The 26,557-nt window shown below is 35.9% G+C and overlaps 1 protein-coding gene across 6 annotated transcripts in view; it reads left to right on the top strand.

Moving 5' to 3' along the window:
- LOC123524303 (mitogen-activated protein kinase-binding protein 1-like) overlaps window positions 1-26,557 on the top strand; it is a 108,867-nt gene that overhangs the window by 24,429 nt on the left and 57,881 nt on the right. For 4 of the 6 annotated variants that reach the window (XM_053540760.1, XM_053540751.1, XM_053540766.1 and 1 more), the window contains exons 10-21: window positions 7,398-7,511; window positions 9,431-9,577; window positions 9,846-9,860; window positions 15,623-15,689; window positions 17,085-17,199; window positions 18,099-18,190; window positions 19,117-19,313; window positions 20,281-20,399; window positions 21,032-21,283; window positions 22,231-22,335; window positions 23,165-23,363; window positions 23,770-23,929. In XM_053540760.1, the coding sequence (XP_053396735.1) occupies window positions 7,398-7,511; window positions 9,431-9,577; window positions 9,846-9,860; window positions 15,623-15,689; window positions 17,085-17,199; window positions 18,099-18,190; window positions 19,117-19,313; window positions 20,281-20,399; window positions 21,032-21,283; window positions 22,231-22,335; window positions 23,165-23,363; window positions 23,770-23,929 (1,582 nt within the window). The remainder of the gene's footprint in view (window positions 1-7,397; window positions 7,512-9,430; window positions 9,578-9,845; window positions 9,861-15,622; window positions 15,690-17,084; window positions 17,200-18,098; window positions 18,191-19,116; window positions 19,314-20,280; window positions 20,400-21,031; window positions 21,284-22,230; window positions 22,336-23,164; window positions 23,364-23,769; window positions 23,930-26,557) is intronic. The other 2 variants (XM_053540769.1, XM_053540744.1) reach the window with 1 other exon arrangement.

The following is a 26,557-nucleotide window of genomic DNA, read 5'->3' as shown; positions in this document are numbered from 1 at the left end:
CTTAATGTGATAAATGTGCTGTTAACTGGACTTGGAATAAATATAAGGATCTTACATGGCTGCCTGTGTGAGACAGTGTTTTCCAAACCCAAGGTACAGCATGGAATAGAAATGGAGCTCAAGCAAGGCTTTTTATTCTCACTGTTCTGATGGTTTGTCTTTCTAAGGCAGACATTAAAGATGTTTTTCTTGCCTACTATTAATATTATTGCAATATTTTCAAATATAATGTAAATCAAAAATCACTCATCAACTGACATCAATAGGTGCACATGCAGCTTACTTTTTCCCTAGGGAAAAGTTTATCTGATCCCCTATCTGGATAACCTTGTGTTTCCCTAGGGAAAAGTTTAGCTGATCCCCTACCTAGATAACCTTGTCTTTTCCATAGGGAAAAGTTTAGCTGATCCCCTACCTGGAAAACCTTCTGTTTCCCTAGGGAAGAGTTTAGCTGATCCCTTACCTAGATAACCTTCTGTTTCCCTAGGGAAAAGTTTAGCTGATCCCCTACCTAGATAACCTTGGCTTTTCCCTAGGGAAAAGTTTAGCTGATCCCTTACCTAGATAACCTTGCCTTTTCCTTAGGGAAAAGATTAGCTGATCCCTTACCTAGATAACCTTGCCTTTTCCTTAGGGAAAAGTTTAGCTGATCCCTTACCTAGATAACCTTGCCTTTACCCTAGGGAAAAGTTTATCTGATCCCCTACCTAGATAACCTTGTCTTTTCCATAGGGAAAAGTTTAGCTGATCCCCTATCTGGATAACTTTGTTTTTCCCTAGGGAAAAGTTTAGCTGATCCCCTACCGAGATAACCTTGTCTTTTCCCTAGGGAAAAGTTTAGCAGATCCCCTACCTGGATAACCTTGCCTTTTCTTTCCATAGGGAAAAGTTTAGCTGATCCCCTATCTGGATAACCTTGTGTTTCCCTAGGGAAAAGTTTAGCTGATCCCCTACCGAGATAACCTTGTCTTTTCCCTAGGGAAAAGTTTAGCAGATCCCCTACCTGGATAACCTTGCCTTTTCTTTCCATAGGGAAAAGTTTAGCTGATCCCCTATCTGGATAACCTTGTGTTTCCCTAGGGAAAAGTTTAGCTGATCCCCTACCGAGATAACCTTGTCTTTTCCCTAGGGAAAAGTTTAGCAGATCCCCTACCTGGATAACCTTGCCTTTTCCCTAGGGAAAAGTTTAGCTGATCCCTTACCTAGATAACCTTCTGTTTCCCTAGGGAAAAGTTTTGCTGATCCCCTACCTAGATAACCTTGCCTTTTCCTTAGGGAAAAGTTTAGCTGATCCCCTACCTAGATAACCTTCTGTTTCCCTAGGGAAAAGTTTAGCTGATCCCCTACCTAGATAACCTTGTCTTTTCCATAGGGAAAAGTTTAGCAGATCCCCTACCTGGATAACCTTGCCTTTTCCCTAGGGAAAAGTTTAGCTGATCCCTTACCTAGATAACCTTCTGTTTCCCTAGGGAAAAGTTTAGCTGATCCCCTACCGAGATAACCTTGTCTTTTCCCTAGGGAAAAGTTTAGCAGATCCCCTACCTGGATAACCTTGCCTTTTCCCTAGGGAAAAGTTTAGCTGATCCCTTACCTAGATAACCTTGTGTTTCCCTTGGGAAAAGTTTAGGTAATCACCTGCCTTGATAACCTTGTCTTTTCCCTAGGGAAAAGTTTAGCTGATCCCCTATCTGGATAACTTTGTGTTTCCCTGCTAGGTGGGCAAGAATGCTTACTCTACAATTTAATACCTGAATGTTATCTGTTCCTATATCTCTATGTTTAGTGGACTATAACCTACTGTCAGGGATATATTATTTACAAATGTATAACATTTGGTAGTTAAAACATTGGAAATGAAAGAACTGAGAAGCTGTACAAAATACAATTCAGTGTATCCTTTTTTGTATGCACCAACCATTTTGCAATCATTAGAACTTTGATACACCTATGAGGAAAAAATTGAAACCTTTTTTTTATGCCACTCTTACTTGTATGGCATATAATGCTTAGAACAGATTGTAATAGATTGTTTGAAACTATTGATATGTTTAAAATTGAATCCTTTAAAATAAATTTTTAGTATGACATATTGCTTTCCATAGATGGAAAATGAAACAACTAAATGCATATAGTTATACCCCCACCAAACATGTTTGTCAGTTTTGTCGCGTCCCGTCGCGTCCCGTCCCGTCGCGTCCCGAAATCTATTATCTCAGTTATTACCAAATGGATTTGATTCAAACTTAAAATACATGTTCCACCTTATCACCCACATCATGTGACACAAGGTGCATAACTCTTGACACCAAGTTTTCATGAATTATGTCCCCTTTTACTTAGAATTTAAGGTTAATTTTGTTGTATTTTCACTATATCTCAGTTATTGCGTGCGTCCGTCCGTCCGTCCGTAAACTTTCGCTTGTGACCACTCTAGAGGTCACATTTTTCATGGAATCTTTATGAAAGTTGGTCTGAATGTTCATCTTGATGATATCTAGGTTAAGTTTGAAACTGGGTCACGTGCCATCAAAAACTAGGTCAGTAGGTCTAAAAATAGAAAAACCTTGTGACCTCTTAAGAGGCAATATATTTCACAAGATCTTCATGAAAATTGGTCAGAACATTCACCTTGATGATATCTAGGTCAAGTTCGAAACTGGGTCACGTGTCATCAAAAACTAGGTCAGTAGGTCAAATAAAAGAAAAACGTTGTGACCTCTCTAAAGGCCATATTTTTCATGGGATCTGTATGAAAGTTGGTCTGAATGTTCACCTTGATGATATATAGGTCAAGTTCGAAACTGGGTTACGTGCGGTCAAAAACTAGGTCAGAAGGTCTTAAAATAGAAAAACCTTGTGACCTCTCTAGAGGCCATATATTTCATGAGATCTTCATGAAAATTGGTCAGAATGTTCACCTTGATGATATCTAGGTCAAATTCAAAAATGGGTGAAGTGCCGTCAAAAACTAGGTCAGTAGGTCAAATAATAGAAAAACCTTGTGACCTCTTTAGAAGCCATATTTTTCATGGGATCTGTATGAAAGTTGGTCTGAATGTTCATCTTGATGATATCTATGTCAAATTCGAAAGTGGGTCACGTGCCATCAAAAACTAGGTCAGTAGGTCAAATAATAGAAAAACCTTGTGACCTCACTAAAGGCCATATTTTTTATGGGATCTGTATGAAAATTGGTCTGAATGTTCATCTTGATAATATCTAGGTCAAGTTCGAAAGAGGGTCATGTGCGGTCAAAAACTAGGTCAGAAGGTCTAAAAATAGAAAAACCTTGTGACCTCTCTAGAGGCCATACTTTTGAATGGATCTCCATAAAAATTGGTCAGAATGTTCACCTTGATGATATCTAGGTCAGGTTTGAAACTGGGTCACGTGCCTTAAAAAATTAGGTCAGTAGGTCAAATAATAAAAAAACGTTGTGACCTCTCTAGAGGCCATACTTTTCATGGGGTCTGTATGAAAGTTGGTCTGAATGTTCATCTTGATGATATCTAGGTCAAGTTTGAAACTGGGTCAACTGCGGTCAAAAACTAGGTCAGTAGATCTAAAATTATTAAAATCTTTTGACCTCTCTTGAGGCCATATTTTTCAATGGATCTTCATGAAAATTGATCTGAAAGTTCACCTTGATGATATGTAGGTCAGTTTCGAAACTGGGTCACGTGCGGTCAAAAAATAGGCCAGTAGGTATAAAAATAGAAAAACCTTGTGACCTCTCTAGAGGCCATATTTTTCATGAGATCTTCATGAAAATTAGGGAGAATATTCACCTTGATGATATTAAGGTAAAGTTTAAAACAGGGTCACGTACCTTCGAAAACTAGGTCAATAGGTCAAATAATAAAAAAAACCTTGTGACCTCTCTAGAGACCATATTTTTCAATGGATCTTCATGAAAATTGGTCAGAATTTTTATCTTGATAATATCTAGTTCAATTTATTTTAATGAATTTTGGTCAGAATGATTGCCTTGATGAAATCTAGGTCAGCTTCGAATATGGGTTATCTAGGGTCAAAAAGTAGGTCATTAGGTCAAATCAAAGAAAAACCTTGTGTATGCGATAGAGGCTATATTTTTCAATTGATCTTCATGAAATTCAGTCAGGATAATTGCCTTGATAAAATCTTGGTCAAGTTTGAATATGGGTCATCTTGGGTCAAAAATTAGGTCACTAGGTCAAATCAAAGAAAAACCTTGCGCATGCAATAGAGGCTGTATTTTTCAATTGAACTTTATGAAATTTGATCAGAATTATTGCCTTGATAAAATCTAGGTAGAGTTTGAATATGGGTCATCTGGGGTCAAAAACTAGGTCACTAGGTCAAATAAAAGAAATACTTGTGTTTGCTCCAATTTTAATGATACTTGGTCAGAATATTTTTTTCCATGCAATCACTAGGTCTATGTTTACACTATTATGGGGTGTTTCTCAGGTGAGCGACCCAGGGCCATATTGGCCCTCTTGTTTTATGAATTATGCCCCTTTTTACTAAGAATTTAAGGTTGATTTTGATGTATTTTCACTTTATCTCAGTTACTACTAAAAGGATTTGATTCAAACTTGAAATAGATGTTCCACCTCATCACCCACATCATGTGCCCACATCATGTGACACAAGGTGCATAACTCTGACACCAAGTTTTCATGAATTATGTCCCCTTTTACTTAGAATTTAAGGTTAATTTTGTTGTATTTTCGCTATATCTCAGTTATTACTAAATGGATTTGATTCAAACTTAAAATAGTTGTTCCACCTCATCACCCAGATGATGTTACATAAGGTGCTTAACTCTGACATAAATTTTTTATGAATTATGTCCCCTTTTACTTTAAATTTAAGGTTGATTTTGATGTATTTTCACTATATCTCAATTATTACTAAATGGATTTGATTCAAACTTAAAATAGATGTTCCACCTCATCACCCACATCATGTGACACAAGGTGCATAACTCTGACACCAATTTTTCATGAATTATGCCCCTTTTTACTTAGAATTTAAGGTTAATTTTGATGTATTTTCACTATATCTCAATTACTACTGAATGGATTTGATTCAGACTTAAAATAGATGTTCCACCTCATCACTCACATCATGTGACACAAGGTGCATAACTCTGACACTATTTTTCTTGAATTGTGTCCCCTTTTACTTAGAATTTAAGGTTAATTTTGATGTATTTTCACTATATCTCATTCTGATTGGCTTAGAGCCAAAGGGAAGTAACCTTTTTTAGCTCACCTGTCACAAAGTGACAAGGTGAGCTTTTGTGATCGCGCGGCGTCCGTCGTCCGTCCGTCCGTCCGTGCGTCCGTAAACTTTTGCTTGTGACCACTCTAGAGGTCACATTTTTCATGGGATCTTTATGAAAGTTGGTCAGAATGTTCACCTTGATGATATCTAGGTCAAGTTCGAAACTGGGTCACGTGCCGTCAAAAACTAGGTCAGTAGGTCTAAAAATAGAAAAACCTTGTGACCTCTCTAGAGGCCATATATTTCACAAGATCTTCATGAAAATTGGTCAGAATGTTCACCTTGATGATATCTAGGTCAAGTTCGAAACTGGGTCATGTGGGGTCAAAAACTAGGTCAGTAGGTCTAAAAATAGAAAAACCTTGTGACCTCTCTAGAGGCCATATTTTTCATGAGATCTTCATGAATATTGGTCAGAATGTTCACCCTGATGATATCTAGGTCAAGTTTGAAACTGGGTCACGTGGGGTCAAAAACTAGGTCATTAGGTCTAAAAATAGAAAAACCTTTTGACCTCTCTAGAGGCCATATTTCTCAATGGATCTTCATGAAAATTGGTCAGAATGTTCACCTTGATGATATCTAGGTCGAGTTCGAAACTGGGTCATGTGGGGGTAAAAACTAGGTCAGTAGATCTAAAAATAGAAAAACCTTGTGACCTCTCTAGAGGCCATATTTTTCATGAGATTTTAATGAATATTGGTCAGAATGTTCACCTTGATGATATCTAGGTTAAGTTCGATACTGGGTCATGTTGGATCAAAAACTAGGTCAGTAGGTCTAAAAATAGAAAAACCTTGTGACCTCTCTAGAGGCCATATTTCTCAATGGATCTTCATGAAAATTGGTGAGAATGTTCACCTTGATGATATCTAGGTCAAATTCGAAACTGGGTCACGTGCGGTCAAAAACTAGGTTAGTAGGTCTAAAAATAGAAAAACCTTGTGACCTCTCTAGAGGTCATATTTTTCAATGGATCTTCAGGAAAATTGGTCAGAATGTTTACCTTGATGATATCTAGATCAAGTTCAAAACTGGGTCACGTGGGGTTAAAAACTAGGTCAGTAGATCTAAAAATAGAAAAACCTTGTGACCTCTCTAGAGGCCATATTTTTCAAGAGATCTTCATGAATATTGGTCAGAATGTTCACCTTGATGATATCTAGGTCAGGTTCGAAACTGGGTCACTTTGGGTCAAAAATTAAATCAGTAGGTCTAAAAATAGAAAAACCTTGTGACCTCTCTAGAGGCCATATTCCTCAATGGATCTTCATGAAAACTGGTGAGAATGTTCAGCTTGATGATATCTAGGTCAGGTTCGTAACTGGGTCATGTGCAGTCAAAAACTAGGTCAGTAGGTCGAAAAATAGAAAAACCTTGTGACCTCTCTAGAGGCCATTTTTTTCACGAGACCTTCATGAAAATTGGTGAGAATGTTCACCTTGATGATATCTAGGTCAAGTTCGAAACTGGGTCACGTGCCGTCAAAAACTAGGTGAGTAGGTCTAAAAATAGAAAAACCTAGTGACCTCTCTAGAGGCCATATATTTCAATGGATCTTTATGAAAATTGGTCAGAATTTTTTATCTTGATGATATCTAGGTCACATGTGCTCAAAAACTAGGTCACTATGTCAAATAATAGAAATAACGACGTCATACTCAGTTCAACACTGGGTCATGTGGGGATAGGTGAGCGATTCAGGACCATCATGGTCCTCTTGTTTAACCTTTGTACTGAGTTTCTTCCCCTTAAATTCCAGGAATTAGTCTATTTTTAGAAATCCTATTTTTAGATTTTCAATATTTCAGGTATTTTTCTAACTTTTTTATTATAAGTCCTATGTAAAAAGTAAAAACATTTTTCCGTGGTAACATGGGTTGGTAAGACACTTTTTTGTATTCACTTTTAGTGTATCTCTAATATTAGAGATTTAATATATTTACTAGTATTACTATACTAGTATTATACTAGTATTACTTATATGTGGAAGCCCAGGATGAAGTACTCCAAAGTATTTTTAAGATTCCTTATGGTTGCCATTCTTCTGTGACAAGACCGTATGGTGGGGGTATGAGTCACTCCTGTGACAGTTCTAGTTTATATTGTTTTCCTGTCCTTAGGTAACATGTATATACAATGACCACAGTATGTATATCTGGGATGTCCATGACCTGAAGAAGATAGGGAAAGCCTGGTCATTCCTGTACCACAGTTCATGTGTATATGGTGTTGAGGTATGGCGTATAGTTTTATCAGTTTTATGTTTTGGAACATAATTTCACAGAAGTTATTGTGCATTTATCATGTGTTAAAATCATCTACAGTGAGGGGAAAGTAAGTATCTTAATCTTTTTATGCCCCCGGCATCTACTGATGCGGGAGCATATAGTGATCGTCCTGTCCGTCCGTCCGTACGAGGTTAACCAAATGGGACCATTTCATCTAGCATCAATACCCCTTACTAGAATGACTTGATACTAATGCAGATGTAACCTGTGACCATTCCTCATCTTCAGACATCACCTGACCTCAGTTTGACCTTGACCTCATTTTGGACTTAGGTTGCTTTATATGGGCCATCTCTTGGTTAACCAAATGGGACCGTTTCGTCTAGCATCAATACCGCTTACAAGAATGAATTGATACTAATACAGGTGTAACCTGTGACCATTCCTCATCTTCAAACATCACCTGACCTCAGTTTGACCTTGACCTCATATTGGACTTAGGTTGCTTTATATGGGCCATCTCTTGGTTAACCAAATGGGACCGTTTCGTCTAGCATTAATACCGCTTACAAGAATGAATTGATACTAATACAGATGTAACCTGTGACCATTCCTCATCTTCAAACACCACCTGACCTCAGTTTGACCTTGACCTCGTTTTGGACTTAGGTTGCTTTGTATCGACAAGGATGCCACCGGGGGCATCAAGCGTTTATTGAACGCAGCTCCTTGTTCTAAAATTAGTTTTATTTTGAAGTAAAGAAACTGTCAACAACAATGTTCTTTGTAATTTTTCTAGTCTACATGTAGTTTGATAAGTCTGTGTTTTCAGATAGTGTAGTAAGTTTGTGTTCTAATATAGTATGATAGGCTTGTGTTCTAAAATAGTATGATAGGTTTGTGTTGATAGATAGAGAAAAAGGGTTGTGTTCTAAGCTATTGTGATTGGTTTATGTTCTAAGATAGTGCTATAATATGTGTTATTAGACAGAGAGATAGGGCTGTGTTCTAAAATATTGTGATAGGTTTGCATTCTAAGATAGTGCGACAGGTTTGCATTCAAAGGTAATAGGTTTGCATTCTAAAATAGTGCAACAGGTTTGCATTCAAAGGTAATAGGTTTGCATTCTAAGATAGTGCAACAGGTTTGCATTCAAAGGTAATAGGTTTGTGTTCTAAGATAGTGTGATAGGTTTGCATATAAGGTTTGTGTATAAGGGTAGTGTGATAGATTTGTTAGGTTTGCATTCAAAAGTAATAGGTTTGTGTTCTAAGATAGTACAGTAGGTTTGTGTTCTAGGATAGTACAGTAGGTTTGTGTACAAAGGTAGTGTGTAATAGGTTTGTGTTCTATGATAGTACAGTAGGTTTGTGTTCTATGATAGTACAAATAGGTCTGTGTTCTAAGATAGTATAGTAGGTTTGTGTACAAAGGTAGTGTGTAATAGGTTTGTGTTCTATGATAGTACAGTAGGTTTGTGTTCTATGATAGTACAGTAGGTTCGTGTTCTAGGATAGTACAGTAGGTTTGTGTTCTAAGATACTACAGTAGGTTTGTGTTATAAGATAGTACAGTAGGTTTGTGTTAAGATAGTACAGTAGGTTTGTGTTCTAAGATAGTATAATAGGTTTGTGTTCTAATTTGTGTTCTAAGATAGTGTTATAGGTTTGTGTTATCAGATATAGACAAAAAGTTTTTGTTCAGGTTTATGTTCTAATGTAGTGAGATAGGTTTGTGTTCAATTAATATTTCAATTATCATTGTAAGTTTTTCGTCACGTCTTTAGATGATGTAGTATTCTTGTGCAGATCTGATATAAAATTTTGGTGCTTGTTCTTTTAAAACTGAGAGAGCCCTTTTAGCCTAAACAGTAGAAGGGCAACATGATTATTGTGCTTAAATACAACTTTCAAAATTTCTGCAGGTGTATCCAGTGTTGGAGGCAGGTTTGAAGTCTGTTCTACCACCACATTCATTCTTCACCTGTTCCAGTGATGATACTATACGAATATGGAACCTAGATCCTCACATGGCTGAAACATCCACATACAAAAGCAATATATATACACATGTAAGATCTTTTTACTGTCTAAAACAAATTTTTGTCTACATCTATTCTAAATGTTAGATGGTTGGAAAAAATTTTTCCATTATCTTTCAGATCTGGCTTTGCCGAATATTTAATTAAAAAAATTCAGCTGGAAAAAGTTCATGAAGCTGGATAATTTTGTTAATTTTACCACACTAATGTTGATTTAGATATATTTTAAAAAAAGGTTGTTGAAGTGATATCCTCTTATTTCATAACTCACATGAGTATTATAAGATTTGTGTTAAAGGAGATGCAGTCAGTTGTAAGTATGTATACACTTGTTGAGGGTGTGTGAAGTTTCTGCAGTATATTCTAGTTTTCTTGATAAAGCAGGCCGGTCTGGAATCAGTCTTTATTTGATAGTTTCTTGTATCTTCACTAGCAATTTTATTAGCTCACCTGAAACGAAGCTTCTCGGTGAGCTATTAGTATAGGTGGATGGCCCGGCATACATTGTCCACAATTTACCTAAACATCTTCCTCTCTGAAACTTTTGGTCAGAATTACATTAAACTTGGTCTGTAGCATCCTGACAAGGTCCTCTCACAAATTTATTCATTTGACCTATCTTTGGTCCACTAGAATGATTTTTTCTCATGAACTATTTGATAGATCTTCATCAGATTTGGCCTGTAGCATTGTTATAAGGTATAAGGACCTTTTCCAGATTTGTTTAAATGGGGGACACTTGGCCCCTTTTAGGGGCCTTTAGAGCAAAAGAAAGAAATAGCTTTGAACAGCTATTCTTAAGAACTACTTGATGGATCTTTATCAGACTTGGTCATCATTATAAGGTCCTCTCTAGAATTATACAAGTTGGTGATCTTGTCCCTTTTAGGGGTCACTAGTGCCAAAAATAGAAAGACCTTGTAACAAATTCTCATTAACCGCTAGATAGATCTTCATCAAGCTCGATCTGTAGAATCATTATTAGGTCCTCTCCAATATTTGTTTTAATTGGGGCACTTGGCTGCTTTTAGGGGCCACTAGAGCTATAAATTGACATAAGTTTTAAACTTTTTCTCATGAAGCACTTGATGGATCTATATCAAGCTTTGTCTGTAGCATTATTATAACTTCCTCTCACAGTTTTGCTAAAATGGGGACAGTCAGTCCTTTTACCGGCTGCTACAGCTAAAGAAATACATTTAAACAACTTTCTTCATGAACTGCTTGATGGATAGAAAAAAAACTTCAATAAACTTCTTCTAATGACTGCTAGTTGTACCATTGTAACACAGTTGTTACCATCCATGTACATATATCCAAAGTCAAAAAGTCAAGATCAGGTGAGTACCATAGGATCACTATGGCCCTCTTGTTGATCTTCAAGACATTTTAGTGAGTGACTGTAAATAACAAAAGAAATATACTAATAGGTTAAATGTGCATTAATGTTATTGATAATGGACGTCAGTTTTTGGTGTGATGGGGGCAGCACATAGATTTGCCTTTGTCTGGCCATCAGATATATATTTGTATTTAACATGTCTCAGATATCTCAAAAAGAAGTAAAAACAGTTTGGTATTGCAGGGGTTGAGGTTTCAATATGCACATGAAATAATTTGACCTAGAGACATGAAACTTTATGGGAATGTTGCTCAGTGTGTGAAATTGTGTACCAGGTGTTGTATTTAGGATCAACCACTACTGTTCAAGTTTCCTGTATATTTCTTGGTGATATTTGAAAGTATTTTACCCTGACTGTTATGAAGTATCCTTACCCTGTCCACCAGTACCCAAATTTAATATAAAACTTTATTTAGCCTTGCCTTGTCTGCAAGTAATATGACTGTACATTGACAGTAAGTAGGGGTACTAGTGTCCTATTGCTACATATCGAATTTCTGAATGTGGTTTTGAATAAGTAAGTACAGTAAAACATGGAGCACGTGAAATCGCAAGATTGGCAAAGTGGCAAAGTGCCAAAGTTATCTCAGGTTTTGAATGATCCAATCATAGAAAATGTAAGGAAAATGTCAGGGGACCTCTGGATAAGTTCAAGTTAGCCCTTGTACTAGAACCATAAGTGATTGAGTCAGGTGTTTCACTGTAACAACAAAAACAAATGATATATTTACGGTTCATTTTATTAGCTTGTATTGTCCTCTCTTGATTATCAATGCTGGTGTGGTGAAGAATTTTGTTCAGGTCCACTTCTTCCTAATATCTGGTACAGCTATAACTTTGAAACTTGAACATTGGTTAGTTGTCATCAGATGAGTAAAAAGGCCAAGAACCGTAACTCTCACTTGCATTTTGTTAGAATTATAGCCCATTTTATATGCCCTTCTCTGGAAGAGCGGGGCGTATTATGTGAACACTCATGGCAGACGGGTGGTCGGCGTCCAAAAGCATGTCAGCTCTCTAAGTCAAACAGTTTTCAACCGATCTTCACCAAACTTGGTGACAATGTTTGTGGGCATAATATCTCAGCCAAGTTCGATAACCAGCAAAATCGCCCTAGGCACTCTTGGGTTATGGCCCTTGTATTACTCAAAATCTGCAAATTTAGCATTGTCCGCCCTCTAAGTCAGGCAGTTTTCATCCGATCTTCACCGAACTTGGTGACAATGTTTGTGGGCATAATTTCACAGCCAAGTTTGATAACCAGTCAAATCGCCCCAGGCACTCTTGGATTATGGCCCTTGAATTACTTGGAAAAACTGTGAATTTAGCCTTGTCCGCTCTCTAAGTCGAACAGTTTTCATCCGATCTTCCACAAACTTGCAGGTAATGTTTGTGGGCATAATTTCACAGCCAAGTTTGATAACCAGCCAAATCGCCTCAGGCACTCTTGGATTATGGCGCTTGAATTACTCGAAATCTGCGAATTTAGCCTTGTCTGCTCTCTAAGACGAACAGTTTTCATCCAATCTTCACCAAATTTGGTGACAATGTTTGTGGGCATGATATCTTGGTTAGATTCAATAACCAGCCAATTCACCCCAGTAACACTTGGATTATGGCCCTTGAGGTAGGCCAAATTCGATGACGGGCGTATTTTGTGAAAGTCTGCCACTCCTGTTGAAGAAAGACTTTGAAAAATGGAATTCCTTTGTTAAAAGTTTTAGTTAGGTTCACTTGATGTGAATACTACAAGAGCTATAGTATAGCTTTGACTCTTTGAAGACATGTTTGTTATTGGTAAATGTATAAGTAAACTTAGAACCATAACTCCCTCTAATATTTTGTCAGAATAATGGTCCCTTTAACTTCAAACCTTGGTATTTCCTGGTTAAATGTTTTGTTTAGGTCCATTTTTCTATTGAATGCTTCAAGAGCTATAGCTTTGAAACTTCATCATCAGTGAGTAAAAAGGCCTTAATATGCCATTTAGTTACAGACGAGTGTTCGCATCCACACCTGGTGCTCTTATTTTTGAATGTATCTGCATTCTTGCTCTTAAAACCCAGATTAGTACATAGTGATTTCATGTAATACACTTTCTCAGTAAGAAATAGAAACTAACATAGATTGAAAACTAGTTTTTCTGTTCTTCCAAGTGTTATGTGCAGTGATTGTACATATGACAGCTCACATGTGTGACTTCTCATGTTGCCTTTTCTTAACTGCTTCTCAACTCTTGACGACTTGTAGAGACAATAAACATGTTAGACATTAGAATAAAAACAATTGTTTGATATTTTACAAGAAATTTGTTAGGTTTTCAGAAAATGATGTTTGTCAAGAGAATGCATGCTACACAGGTTTATTATCCAGGATTCAGTACATACATGATTATGTGGGCACTTAGTCAGGAACATTTTTAGCTCGACTATACGAAGTATAAGAAGAGCTATCCTACTCGACCCGGCGTTGGCGTTTTTCCGTGTCCCCACCTCGGTTAAAGTTTTTTTACACTTCCTCTTTTTTCAACTTATCTCTATAATTACTTGATGGATTTGATTCAAACTTGAAATAGTTATTCCTCATCATAACCCACATCATCTGACATAAGGGCCATAACTCTGGCACCAATATTTCATGATTTATCTCCCCTTTTCACTTTAATAGATTTTAAGGTTAAAGTTTTGATGCACTTTCCTCTATCTCTGTTATTACTGAATGGATTTGATTCAAACTTAAAATAGTTGTTCAGCATCATTACCCACATCATATGACACAAGGAGCATAAGTATGGCACCAATTTTTCATGAATTATGCACCCTTTTACTTAGAATTAAAGGTTATTTTTGATGCATTTCCACTATATCTCAGTTATTATGAAATGCATTTGATTCAAACTTGCACCAATATTTGTATAGGTTATAGATCATTTATTGAACTTCTAATGCAATTAAGTTTGCCGAAACGGAGCGTAGCGTAGTGAAGGCAAAACTTAATGCATTTGAAGTGCAATAAGTGTATATATAACCTGCTTACAGTTTAAACGCCCCATTTCATTTTACTGACAGGTTAAAGAAACAAAAAGCTCTCTCTGAAGTAAACTAAGCCACGCCTTCTTCAGTCTCTTGGAACTCATTGGCTAGTCTTATCTTCACTCATGATGGAGAAGTACATGTTTACTACAACTTGATACAAGGTCATTTTAGTGCCGACCTTTAGCAAAACGGCTGATGATCCAGTGCTGGAAGATTTAAATTTAGTTATTATAAATACATAGTAGATGGCTTACTTATCTATGTTTGTAGAGCACAATATTATATTCTTAGTCAATGAAAATATAATATGCAGGTTTAACTCGTGATGATCTAACGGTACAATTTAAACAACTACATGTATAAATAAAACAAGAAAAAGTAAGTGCACGCTGGGTTATTTTTAGACCAGTAGAGGTAATTGATTGAGAGTGAAAGGTGCAGAAAGGTCACACTTGAACTATGCAGTAAAATGAAGCTAAAAGACACAATTTGATAGTTATATACTTGGCTCGTTTATTACATAGACATGCAGTCCCTGTTTTGGTAATTGCTCTTGAATGTGGGAAACATATAGTAGGCAGAGCAATGAATACTCATTAATTTTGAACTACTTCATGATTAGTGGATCAAATTCTTCAGTTACGAAATAATATGGAAATAAGTTGGTTACTTTTTTGAAAATCCCTCGCTTGTCATTGGATAAAAACAATGTTTGAACTATAAAATTAATTATGCCCCCTTTTTGCTTAGGCTACACTTACATAGTGTTTTGATACACTTTATCTTTTCCTCTCTTATTACTTAATATTTTTGACACAGACTCGGGCTATTGTGCAATATCTTCATCCACCATTGGAGTTAACAAACACTCCAGTGACAGCTCTAGTTTTCTCAGATGTGCCCAGTTTCACTATCCAGCATCGAAATAGTCGAGCGCACTATCTCCTGTGACAGCTCTTGTTTTATATGCATTGACCATGTTACTGAAGTGGAAGAGAGTCATAATTCATATAAATATTTGGATTGTATATTAATCTTGATTTTGTTAGTGAAGCCATTATATTGAAGTTTGGTTGCAGTATTTGTTCTGTTTAATGCGCCTTAACCTGATCTTGGTTTTCAAATAAATTCTTTCTATTTCTGTTGCACCTGAGGGAAAAGAAGTTATACATTTTTGGTTAGTAGTTAAAATCAAACTAAAAGTTTCAACAGAGGATTTTTTAAGTGCACTTTTGTCTATGAAAATGGCAAAGACAGACAGAATGACATACAAGGCAATTAAGCAGACTTTATTGCATTTTGCATGTGTGATGGCAGACTTGTGCTTCTGAGTTTGAAGAAAGAGCTTGTTCTCATTGCTAACAGCTTTACTATCTTATGCACTTTCGAGTTAAAATCAGATTTAAGATTCTAAGAGGCTATAAAAGCTTGAATAAAACCTGTTTCCAACTGGTCAAGAAGCATGAATTTTAGTTGTTGCCCGTTCTTGAAAAAAGAACTTAGTCATTCACAGTCAATTTTATGTATGAGGAGTTCTCTAAACAAGAATAAGAAATGAGAAAAAGTAAAGTTTTTAGGTCACACTTAGTTAAACCATTTACAAATTTGATATGCATACAATATTATTTTATGTTACAGGACTTGCTGAAGGTGATGTACATGGACCCAAGTTTAACATCCCTCTGTGATATAGACTACAATCCTTGTAAGTTGTATTATTCTCATTCCTCTCTACTGGTATGTTAGATTTCCTCATGGACCTGGGGTATGAACTAGGTCAGATGAGCAGAACAATGCCTTTCACAGCCTTCTTGTTTTAAGATTTCCTCATTGAACTGGGGTATGAACTAGGTCAGATGAGCAGAACAATGCCTTTCACAGCCTTCTTGTTTTAAGATTTCCTCATTGTCCTGGGGTATGAACTAGGTCAGGTGAGCAGAACAATGCCTTTCACAGCCTTCTTGTTTTAAGATTTCCTCATTGACCTGGGGTATGAACTAGGTCAGATGAGCAGAACAATGCCTTTCACAGCCTTCTTGTTTTAAGATTTCCTCATTGACCTGAGGTATGAACTAGGTCAGATGAGCAGAAAAATGCCTCCACAGCCTTCTTGTTTAAAGTTTTGAAAGTTGTGTCTTTTAGGATTAGGAAATTGTTTCCTGGATTGATTTGTCCTTTAGTTTGTTTTGATCTGTATACAGAGCTGTTTTTTTGCTTGACAATTCGAAGAATAGGGGAGCTATCCTACTTACCCCGGCGTGAGCGTGAGTGTGAGCGTCACACAAATGTTAAAGTTTGCGTACCACCCCAAATGTTTTCAAAGTCCATTGAGATATTGCTTTCATATTTTGCATACTTGTTTACCATCATGACCCCAGTCTGTAAAAAGAAGGAGGCAACTCTATCAAGCATTTTGACTGAATTATGGCCCCTTTTCGACTTAGAATATGCTTATTGTAATGTTAAAGTTTGCATACCACCCCAAATATTTTCAAAGTCCGTTGAGATATTGCTTTCATATTTTGCGTACCTGTTTACCATCATGACCCCAGTCTGTAAAAAGGAGGAGGCAACTCTATCAAGCATTTTGACTGAATTATAGCCCCTTTTCGACTTAGAATATGCTTATTGTAATGTTAAAGTTTTACTCGTAGCTTATATTATACTATCAAGCACTGAGAATAGTCGAGCATGCTGTCCGCTGACAGCTCTTGTTTATACATGTATCTGTCTTTTCTTAACTTTGTATTCTTTGAATGATATGCTATTTCATTTGTGACGATGCTCTGAAGTTGACCATACAAATTATACTGAGTAAAAAAAAAAAGAGTTATCATTACAGTGATTGGAATAGAACAAATTCTTAGGTTTGTGATAATTTAAGACGCTAGTTTCAGGTTTACTGGGTACAGTTTGCAGGTGTGTAATATGCTCCTCCATAAGTAGGGATGTAGCAGCAGCCTGTCCCTCAAATGTAAAACCTTCAACACATAACAAATTAATATCATATATCAGCAGCTATCATTTTGGAAGTATTTTACTATTAGGCCTGTATTCAGCCATATCAAGTATGATCCTCATCAGAACTATTCTGTTACAGCTGGTGCTACTGATAAAACAGATACTAACTATGATGACAAGAATGGTATACGTTCTATACGAGTCAGTCCAGATGGTCAACATCTAGCTTCTGGTGATAGACAAGGAAATGTCAGGTAAGAATGGTATACCTTCTATACGTGTCAGTCCAGATGGGCAACATCTAGCTTCCAGTGTTTGTTGTTGGTTTTAATGTCACACAGACTCAATTAAAATTCATATAGTAACTTTTCAGCTTTACATATTGGGAGAATACCCAAGGTGCCCCTCATAGCATTATATCAGGCATGGTTGGAAGTCTTGAATAGACCAGTATGCCGTCATCCAGCTGGATGGCTTCCTGACATTAAAGAATTTGCTCAAAACAAGGTTTCGAACACTTGAGTCATGAGGGGCAAGAGATTCGAAATCAGCAACCTTCCACTTGGCCACGGAGCCCCCCTCGGAAACTATTAGTAGGGTATTGGTGAAACATGGCCTTGACATCCCTTGGGTGGTCCTCTTCCAAGGTTGTTCAAATGTTTATGTTTGGTTTTATATAGGGTCCACCAGAGATAAGCCCTCTTGATTTGTCAAAACAAATATACAACTGCCAGGGTCAGGTGTAGTTTTCCCAAAATGGATCTATAGAAAACTATTTTAGACATGGTTTTTCTGGGGAAAGATGAGGATATTATTTTATTCTGGGCATGTAATTGTACATTTACATGCTTCCCCCACTTGGTAGGTAAGAAAAGATAATCTGTTGCCATTTTGTTATTGTTCAGCTTGGCAGACAAGATAAAAAGGTTGTTTTGACACTATCTGCTTTTGTTATGTAGCATATAAAGTTCTGTTTTATTCGTTGTAATGGGAATGAGAATACAGTGTTGTAATTTTCAGTGTATTACTGAGAGTTACATGTCTGTGTGCAGTTTTCTTTTTTAAAAATTAATCAAATGACTCACTGATATATGCCTTGCATGTCTAGTGTTTTGCTGATTTTATTTGATTAACGCTGATTTATTTTTGTCAGGATTCATGAGTTGGAGAATTTGATTGAAATAAAGCAGATTGAAGCACATGAGTCAGAAGTTCTGTGTTTGGAATACTCTCGATGGAAAAATGGTAATTTATTTAATACTTGTGATCGTATAAATCAGAAAAAAATGTACTGGTACTGATGATAAACCCGAACAGAAAATGAGGTTTTTTACCTGTAACTTTTTTATTTCTGCAAATTGAAATCAATGGTCGGTATCAAAATAAAGCTTAACCTTTGCTGAAAACTTTACATAATTCAAATTTATATTTAGTAAGCAAACTCACACGAAGTGAAGGCCTGAAAGGGATATGTAAAAAGGGGGCTGTATGAACGTTGACTGATGATAAATTCGAACACTTTGTCATTTACAAAATGTTCTTGGTATTATTATATTGAAACTTTCCCCAAAAAGCTGCAACAGTCATTCCTGATCAAGTAATGTAAAGTTAACAAATGTCAGGCCTTCATGTTTCGACAGTGAGCATGCGCAAAAAACACCCTTTTCCCCAGTAATTTTGGATAAATATTTTTTATACAAATTTATGTAATTTATTTATACAGAATATTTACCAATTTTGTTTTTGTTTACACCAGTTGGTGTTGTAAGTGGAAACTATTAGATGGTGTGTTCAATTTTATAAATAACCAATTGCAATCGAATATTTCCAAGGTGGTTGACTTTATCATCTGTCCGGGTTTATCATCAGTACCAGTAGCTTACACAAAACTTTTTTGTAATCTGTCGGAAGCAGTTTGATAAAAAAAATTTAAGCATTGGAATTGTCACATTGGGATTGAACTGTTATTTTTCAAAATTTTTAATGTAGATAAGAATAGTTAAGCATTGATTTTTTTTTTCTTCTTGAAATGGAAAATTATTTTACATGAGAGTGCTTTCTTACTTTATGACTACTGTTTGATATAAGGATAGAAGAGAATAATAAATCTCAGTAATTGTTGTTTCAAAAAAATGTAATTAGTATTACTTGCATTCTGTGTTGTTTTTCAGGACCAAAGTTGCTTGCATCATCAAGTCGTGACCGGTTGATTCACGTGTTTGATACAGAACAACAGTACGGTCTGTTACAGACATTGTCAGATCATTCCTCGTCAATATCTGCTGTCAAGTTCACAGAGACAGATAACCAGATGAAGATGATCTCATGTGGGGCAGACAAGTCTATATTATTTAGGAATCTACAACAGGTGCGTTTTCATCCCAAGCTGCCAGCAGGAAGGGACATACACTCAAGATAAGCAAAAAAAGCAACTTTTCTTGTTTTGTGATACAACATCTGTATGTGACATTGATCTGATTGAAAATGTTGACATACTAATGTCACTCAGGTTTTCATATGTCACAGTTTGCTGGTTATACTTCTGGTGATTCCACCATTCCGAAGTGACTAATTAAGGTAGTTCTGCATGTTTGATTAACTGGAAGTGACGAAGGCTGGTACCTATTAAATTGATAGTATAGATGTTCATGTGAATCTAATTATATCCTTGTTATGCAGTGTTAAACAGACATCACTACTGTCTATTTTGGGAATAATTTTGAAGTAGGTTCAGAGATCAATTCAAAAATATAACATAAAATAAGTAGCAATGTAAGGATTTCTGTTGATTTTTGGCAAATTCTGAAAAATTAAGCACATGGACATATATATTTTATTTGGCCATATGACTGCAAATAGGTAAATCTACTGTTATGAAGGGTTTCATTAAAATCTGCAAAAATCTTCATTTAAAGTGTGATTTTCCCATAAAAGCCTATTGTGAAAATTGACTGAAGAATCAATATCTTCAAATCTGTCTAAATAAAAATCAAGCACAAGACCCTATCTTTTTCTTGGCTGAACTTCCTTTGGATACAATAATGCTTTGAAAAAAATACTGTTTAATAAAATTCTACATTCTAGAACAAGATTTATTTCAAACATGCAGAACTACCTTAATTGATCTTGTGGCTTAACAATGCTTCCACAAAAGAGTTTTGAAAAATGCTTATTTCTGGATGTGAGTAAGTCTGTAACGGTATAAAGAAAATGCCAAATTTTTTATAAGTTGGGCGATTTTGAAGAAATCGTTTAGTAGGATAACATGAAAGCCAGAATCAGTTCTGGGGCAGTAAGCGCAATTCCAAATATATAGTTGTATGACATGTTTTCAGGATCCTGAGTTTCAGTTTACCTTAGCAACACACCAGGTTGAGAAGATGACACTGTACGACATGGTCGTAGAACCGACACAGAAGTTTTCAGCCATTGCTTGCCAAGACAGAAATGTCAGGTAGTTATATGTTTATACTGCAAGCTTTTTAACTTGTTTAAGCTAATGTCCTATAAGTTAAGATAAAATACTTTTCTTCAGATTTATCTGGATTGGTTTTAATATTTCAGAATAACGTAAATTATACATCAGTTTGCTTTATGTATTTCCAAAAAAACTTAAGAACTGTGATGTGTGGGTACCTCAATGAATGAGTGGTTAATTTTGCTGACCCATATTGGTTTGAGGAAACCATCCAGCTGTCTTATGAAAGGTCCTTAATTCTACCAAGAGCCCACCCATGCCTGAAACAAGGCCTAGAGGGACAACTGTGGTCTTCCTCCACTATCGAAAGCTGAAAAAGTCACCATAATGACAAAAATTATGTCTTTGTGACTCTAAACCAAAGAAGCAAAACAAAATTAACTGTGATGAGCTTACATAAAAGATACCTTTTATCAGTGTGGTATTGAAATGCTGTTGTATTTTTTAGTAAGAAAATAGTAATTTTTTTCGCGACTGACAATCTGATACACAAAGAAATCAGGATACACTTGTGAAAGGATACACTTGTGAAAGTGTAGACAAAATTTTTGTTGTGAAGTTAGAATGTATGACATTGTGCATGGTCAAAACCTCATTATTTGTTACAGAATCTACAATATAAAAACTGGAAAGAAGAAGAAAGAATACAAAGGTTCGCTGTCTGATGATGGTACCTTACTGAAGATGAAGCTAGACCCCTCTGGTACATTTGCCGCCACCAGTTGTAGCGATAAAAATATGTGTATTATTGACTTCTACTCTGGAGAGTTACAAGCTACTATGTTTGGTCACTCAGAAATTGCAACGGATGTGAGATTTATGAACGATCTGCGACATTTGATCTCTACATCAGGAGATGGGTAAGTGCCAACTACCGTTGGAGTGATGCCTCTTACCAGCCCTATAAAAACCTGAAGCTATATGTTTGACAAATAGCGCTATATTAGAGTAACACTATATTAACGAAATTTAGTCCAAGGGAGGCAGTTCTTACTTATTCAAGTACATTACCATATAAGGTTATGTCACTTTGCCTATTTTAAGGTATGGATATGGTAAGTGCATGGCCATTTTGAAATTAGTATTCACATCGAAATTAATTGCAATACAAATTGTTATCATTTCCTACACATATAATAACAGTATAAATAATCATTATAATATGCATACAACATGCATAAATATAAACAGTGACAGCCATTTACTGCATTTTTCATGTACAACAGTATGTGATCAGTTTTCAGTTTCTGTTTTAATACCTTTAGCCTGCTGATGGCAAGTGATTATTTGTGAACAGTGCAGACCAAGATCAGCCTGCACATCCGTACAGGCTGATCTTGGTCTGCACTGTTCGCTATTCAATCTGTAAATTTCTAGTGAACACCCCTTTGAATAATAAATGGTATTGCCCAAATTTCATGATGGACCAGTCTATTTTAGAAATTGAGCAGGTTAAGGGTTACGTTTTATAGCAGAGTTCAAAATCATATTGGCACTAGGTATTTTCTATTTTCCTTTGTTCGTGTAATTAGTCAATTGGTGAATACAAGTTCTGAGATTTTGATGGTGATTAGGAAGCCTTTGTGATAGCATAAAAATAACTGCCAGAATCTTTTTTATCAAAGTTGGATTTTCTGTGGCTAGGGGCTAATGTATTTAAATCAATATTTACATGTTGTGAACAGCACTGGATTGTCATTCTTTATTTATCCCAGAACTGGAATCTCATTGAAATTTTCAAATGTGAGGAAGCATTTGAAGTGAAATATTTGAGTGTCATGTATTGTAATATTTGATATATTTGCAGGTGTATATTTGTGTGGAGGTTACCACAGGAGATGACAAGCCAGATGCAGAACAGATTGAAGGAAATGGGACAGATCTTACCTCATATTACTAATGGTGGCTTAAAGTAAGCAACACAAAACTGTATTAACATTTACGAAAAAATGATCTTATATGGGAAGAAATTGCTGCATTTATTAACTTAAAGGAGATCTCCTCAGTTTTATGACATTCTTCTGTAGTTTCCCCTTAAATATTTCAGAGTTTTAATTTATCTTTAGTGAACAGTAACATTTCTAGCTAAAAAAAGTTGATTTGCTTTCTGTCTGTAACAATATTAAGTTATCTTGTTTAAAGCAGCATGCCTCCAGATTTGGCTAAAAAATAATCTTTCTTTCAAATTGAAGTTTGGTCATATTATGAACATTAGAATATGAATCAATAGCGCTATAGCTGAAGTAGTGAATAATGACTTCAAATTATAGATATTTATAATCGAGACAGTTTACCTGGAGTAAAAGCGTGACAAACACTTTTCGATTTTCATTTTAAAAAGTAGTAAAAACAGCAAATTCTCATGTGTTTCCTTCCGTAACATTAAGTTTGTCAGTAATTAAGTTTTAAAGCCTTCTTAAGAAATACAGCATTTATTTCGAGATATCTAAAAAAAAAATTGTTTTTTTTGTTTGTTGTCGAACGATCTGGAGGCATGCTGCTTTAAGATGAAGGTTTTGTTTGAAGTGTAGAAGCATAGCCTCAGATTTTCATACATTATGATTTCCTTTAAAAAAAAAGGTTTAAAAGTTGATAAGATTCTTAGATGTTGATTAACATGTAGATGAGTTATATTCAGTGAAAACTGTATCTCGGCAGTACAGAACAGGTCCAATATATTATTATAACAATTCCCAGACAGCAACTGTAAATTGTATTAAATTTATGTATATCTTTTATAGACTGGAGCCACTGAAAGCATTCAAGAAGGATGAGGTTGATGCTAGTGTAGCCCCAGAGAGGGAGTTTTTCAGTCCAGAGAGAGCTCTGAAGGAGATGTACCCCAGCCAGTACAATGGCAACAGCCCATCTCCATCGCCCAAAGATAATCTAGATTACAGGTTCAGCATTAGTCAGCTGCCTAGCTGGGCAAAGAAAAAGGTACTGATCTTAAAATTCTTTAATGATTAATAGATAAAAAATATTTAAGACTGATCGCTGACTAATGACCTTGGTGAGCGGTACTTTTAGCTGAAAGTTCCACATTTATATACTATTGCCAGGATAAAGCCATAAATGTTTTAAAAATATTTATAATGTTCTATGTTGGGATTATGCTTTCTTTTGTGGCCCAGTACTCTGAAGCTTTTGCCCTTCATTACTGTCAGTTTGAATACTAGATGTGTAAATTCCTGTCAGGTGAGGCCATCCTCTGGTTCAACATAGGTGCTGTCTGTTCCTGAAATAATGCTTGGAAAAGCAGCAAAAAACACTAGTAGCAGAATTGTGTTGATTGTGCAAAATGAAACAGAAATTGAAAATGTTTAAGTCACAAATACTGTTTCAGTTTGAGGGAGGAGGAGATGGTTTGGAAAACGTGCCCAATGCTGATGATGATACTGGGTCAGGAACTGCTCCTAGGGGGCGCTGGGCTCAGAGGGCAGAGGGACAGGGACCAACAATCAAAACTCAAGATGGAAAGTCGGTGGAAGTAGACCCATCTGCAGGTATACTTGGCTTACTTATATGTCAAGACAGCAGTTAAAATGTCAGAAATAAGGTAGCAAGGTACACTTAGATGCGAAAATTTTGGGCACGGACGGTCTTACATGTAGCGCGTCGCAATATTGCACTTCCCCTATGAGCAAAATTTGGGTGGCTATTTTATAAATTGCGTGCATGTTTTGTGCTTTTAATTAATGGCAAGATCGGGATTCTCATACAAGAATAAAGAAAATTATCAAAGCGAAAGGTTTATATCATCCATGAAAAATAGCGTGCCAAAATCATCAATTTTGCACCTTTTGAACAGTCTACAATGATCCCACTGCAAGAACACTGTCCAATTTTATTGCATTTCTTAATTTAATAGTCCTTACTGAACGTCAGGACATAAATGGAATGGGGGCCCATCCAGCTCGTTTTTTTCGGAAAATAACGAAAATGTTCCTGAGTATCAATCAACAAGCACAGAACCCTTCCGTGAATTGAATTTTTCCGCGAAATGGTGTCTCATTGATCATACAAAGCTACCAGCAGTTAGTTTTCCAACTGACATCAGAATTTTACATGTATCGGCTGTATAAATTTTCTAAAGAATTAATAATCATTATCTCTCACCTTAATTTACAGACATCCAAAATCACGATGTTCTCTTTATAACAAATATTGACGGGGGCCAAAATTCGAAAGTGTACCCTGCTACCTAAATCCTGACTTATGGTTAAAGGGGATATCACTCTTGCTGTTCTTGTATGGGGTCAATGACCATTTCACCAAGGTAGGAAGGGACTGTGTTGATGTATCATCTGTCGTGAAATTTCCTTCAGAATGGAATTGAACCATATTTGACTGGAGGCATATGTTTATTGATTCAAAATTGCTCTTATGATGGCCTTGTCCCCCGAGCTGAATTGTATAGATGATAATTGTTACAGGGAGACAAGGCCTCTTAACATAGGAATTTCACTATACATTATTTGCACATTTCATTAACTCTCACACAGACTAAGACTAGTCATACTAAGTCTGCTATTACTTAATTGGTTGTGCACTATGCTTAAAGATATGTTTTAAGAGAATCTTTATAGAATTAACCTTTAGCATGCTAGATAAATTGTCGTCTGCTGGAAATGTCGTCTGCTAAAATTGTAAAGTTCATTCAATTTGCTCCAAAATTGGAAGAAATATTGTCAGAGTAGCAAACAGCTTGGAACCTGATCAGATGCCGATTTAATCGGCGTCTGATCTGGTTCCAAGCTGTTTGCAAAGGCTGTTAAATTCGCCTGCAGCAGGCTAAGGGTTAAACAAGGTGTATGTAGCTTAGACCTGAAAAAGAACAGATGAGATATGTATGACCTCTTGGCTTCTTATTTGCTGTTATAAAATAATAACAACAATGATTGAAAGATAGTCAAGGAATTAATTGATTAATGGAAGAATATATGAGATAAATGAATAGAAGAATACATGAGCAAAACATGAAATGAATGAATGATCAAATAAATAGATTGATAATTGAATGAACAATATATGAACAGAAACATGGAACAGAGTGAATGAATTTAGGAATGCTTTGTGGCATTCACTTTAAAGAAGTTTGTGAAGTAAGGGAGAGAACTTCAATACAGTTTTGTAGTAAAAGATGTTATGATTACTAAGTTACTCACTTCGGTATGCTAGCACCATGAAAGTTATTTTTTGAATAAGCGGTAACTAGCTTTAGAGCTACTCGATGAATACACAGCTTCGGAACCAGTTTGGTGGAAAACTATTACAAATGAAGTGACTTGGTATGGTAATCTGGTTATTCACCCTTCTCCTTTTAGTTGTACTGAAAGTGTGACAGAATGAGACCATAAATAGTGAGATAATTAAAAGATTAATTTCATATGATTTATTTTATAGTTGAGGTTAGTAGTGTCAGAGGTGTTAATCCTACCTTGAAATTAATGTCTTAATTGGATAACATTTGAAAAGTTGATAGTTTAATGGTAGATTTACATAAAAATATTATATTTTAAGAATATATCACATGTCAGGTCATACGTGCGTTACATATCCCAGTGAAAGTTTGGCAAGGTGCCACTGGGATTACTTTCCAAACTTACGACAATTTATTTGAAGTAGAGAAAACTGTATTTTTGTTAGAAATTGTTAATAAAAAGTTAAAGCAAAATAATTGGGTTTAAGGCATGCGGCCTATAGATTTGGTGTGTCTCTCAGTCTGTTTGGAAAAAAAGTTTGTGACACGCCTAGCTCAAGAAGCTTTTGATATAGATTGATGAAACCTTGCATAAGTCTTCATCATGATATGAACTTGCACATCTCCTATTTTTCATCTGACTCCTCCCCCCTATTTCTAGAGTTATGGCCCCTAAAATAGTCAGAAATGTATATTTTAACCTTGTGATGTGCCTAGCTCTAAAAGTATTTCATATAAATTGATGAAACCTGGCATGAGTCTTTATCATGATATGAACTTGCACACCTTCTTTATTTTTTTATCTGGCTCCGCCCCCTATTTCCAGAGTTATGTCCCCTGAAATGGTAAAAATATGCATATTTTTACCTTGTGATGCGCTTAGCTCAAAACGTATTTCATATGAATTGATGAAACCTTGCATGAGTCGTTA

The sequence above is a fragment of the Mercenaria mercenaria genome, chromosome 1 (assembly GCF_021730395.1).
Source record: "Mercenaria mercenaria strain notata chromosome 1, MADL_Memer_1, whole genome shotgun sequence".
Classification (NCBI taxonomy): Eukaryota; Metazoa; Mollusca; class Bivalvia; order Venerida; family Veneridae; genus Mercenaria; species Mercenaria mercenaria.
The sequence above is the reverse complement of the archived record's forward strand: the minus strand, read 5'-3'. Positions and strand labels throughout refer to the sequence as shown.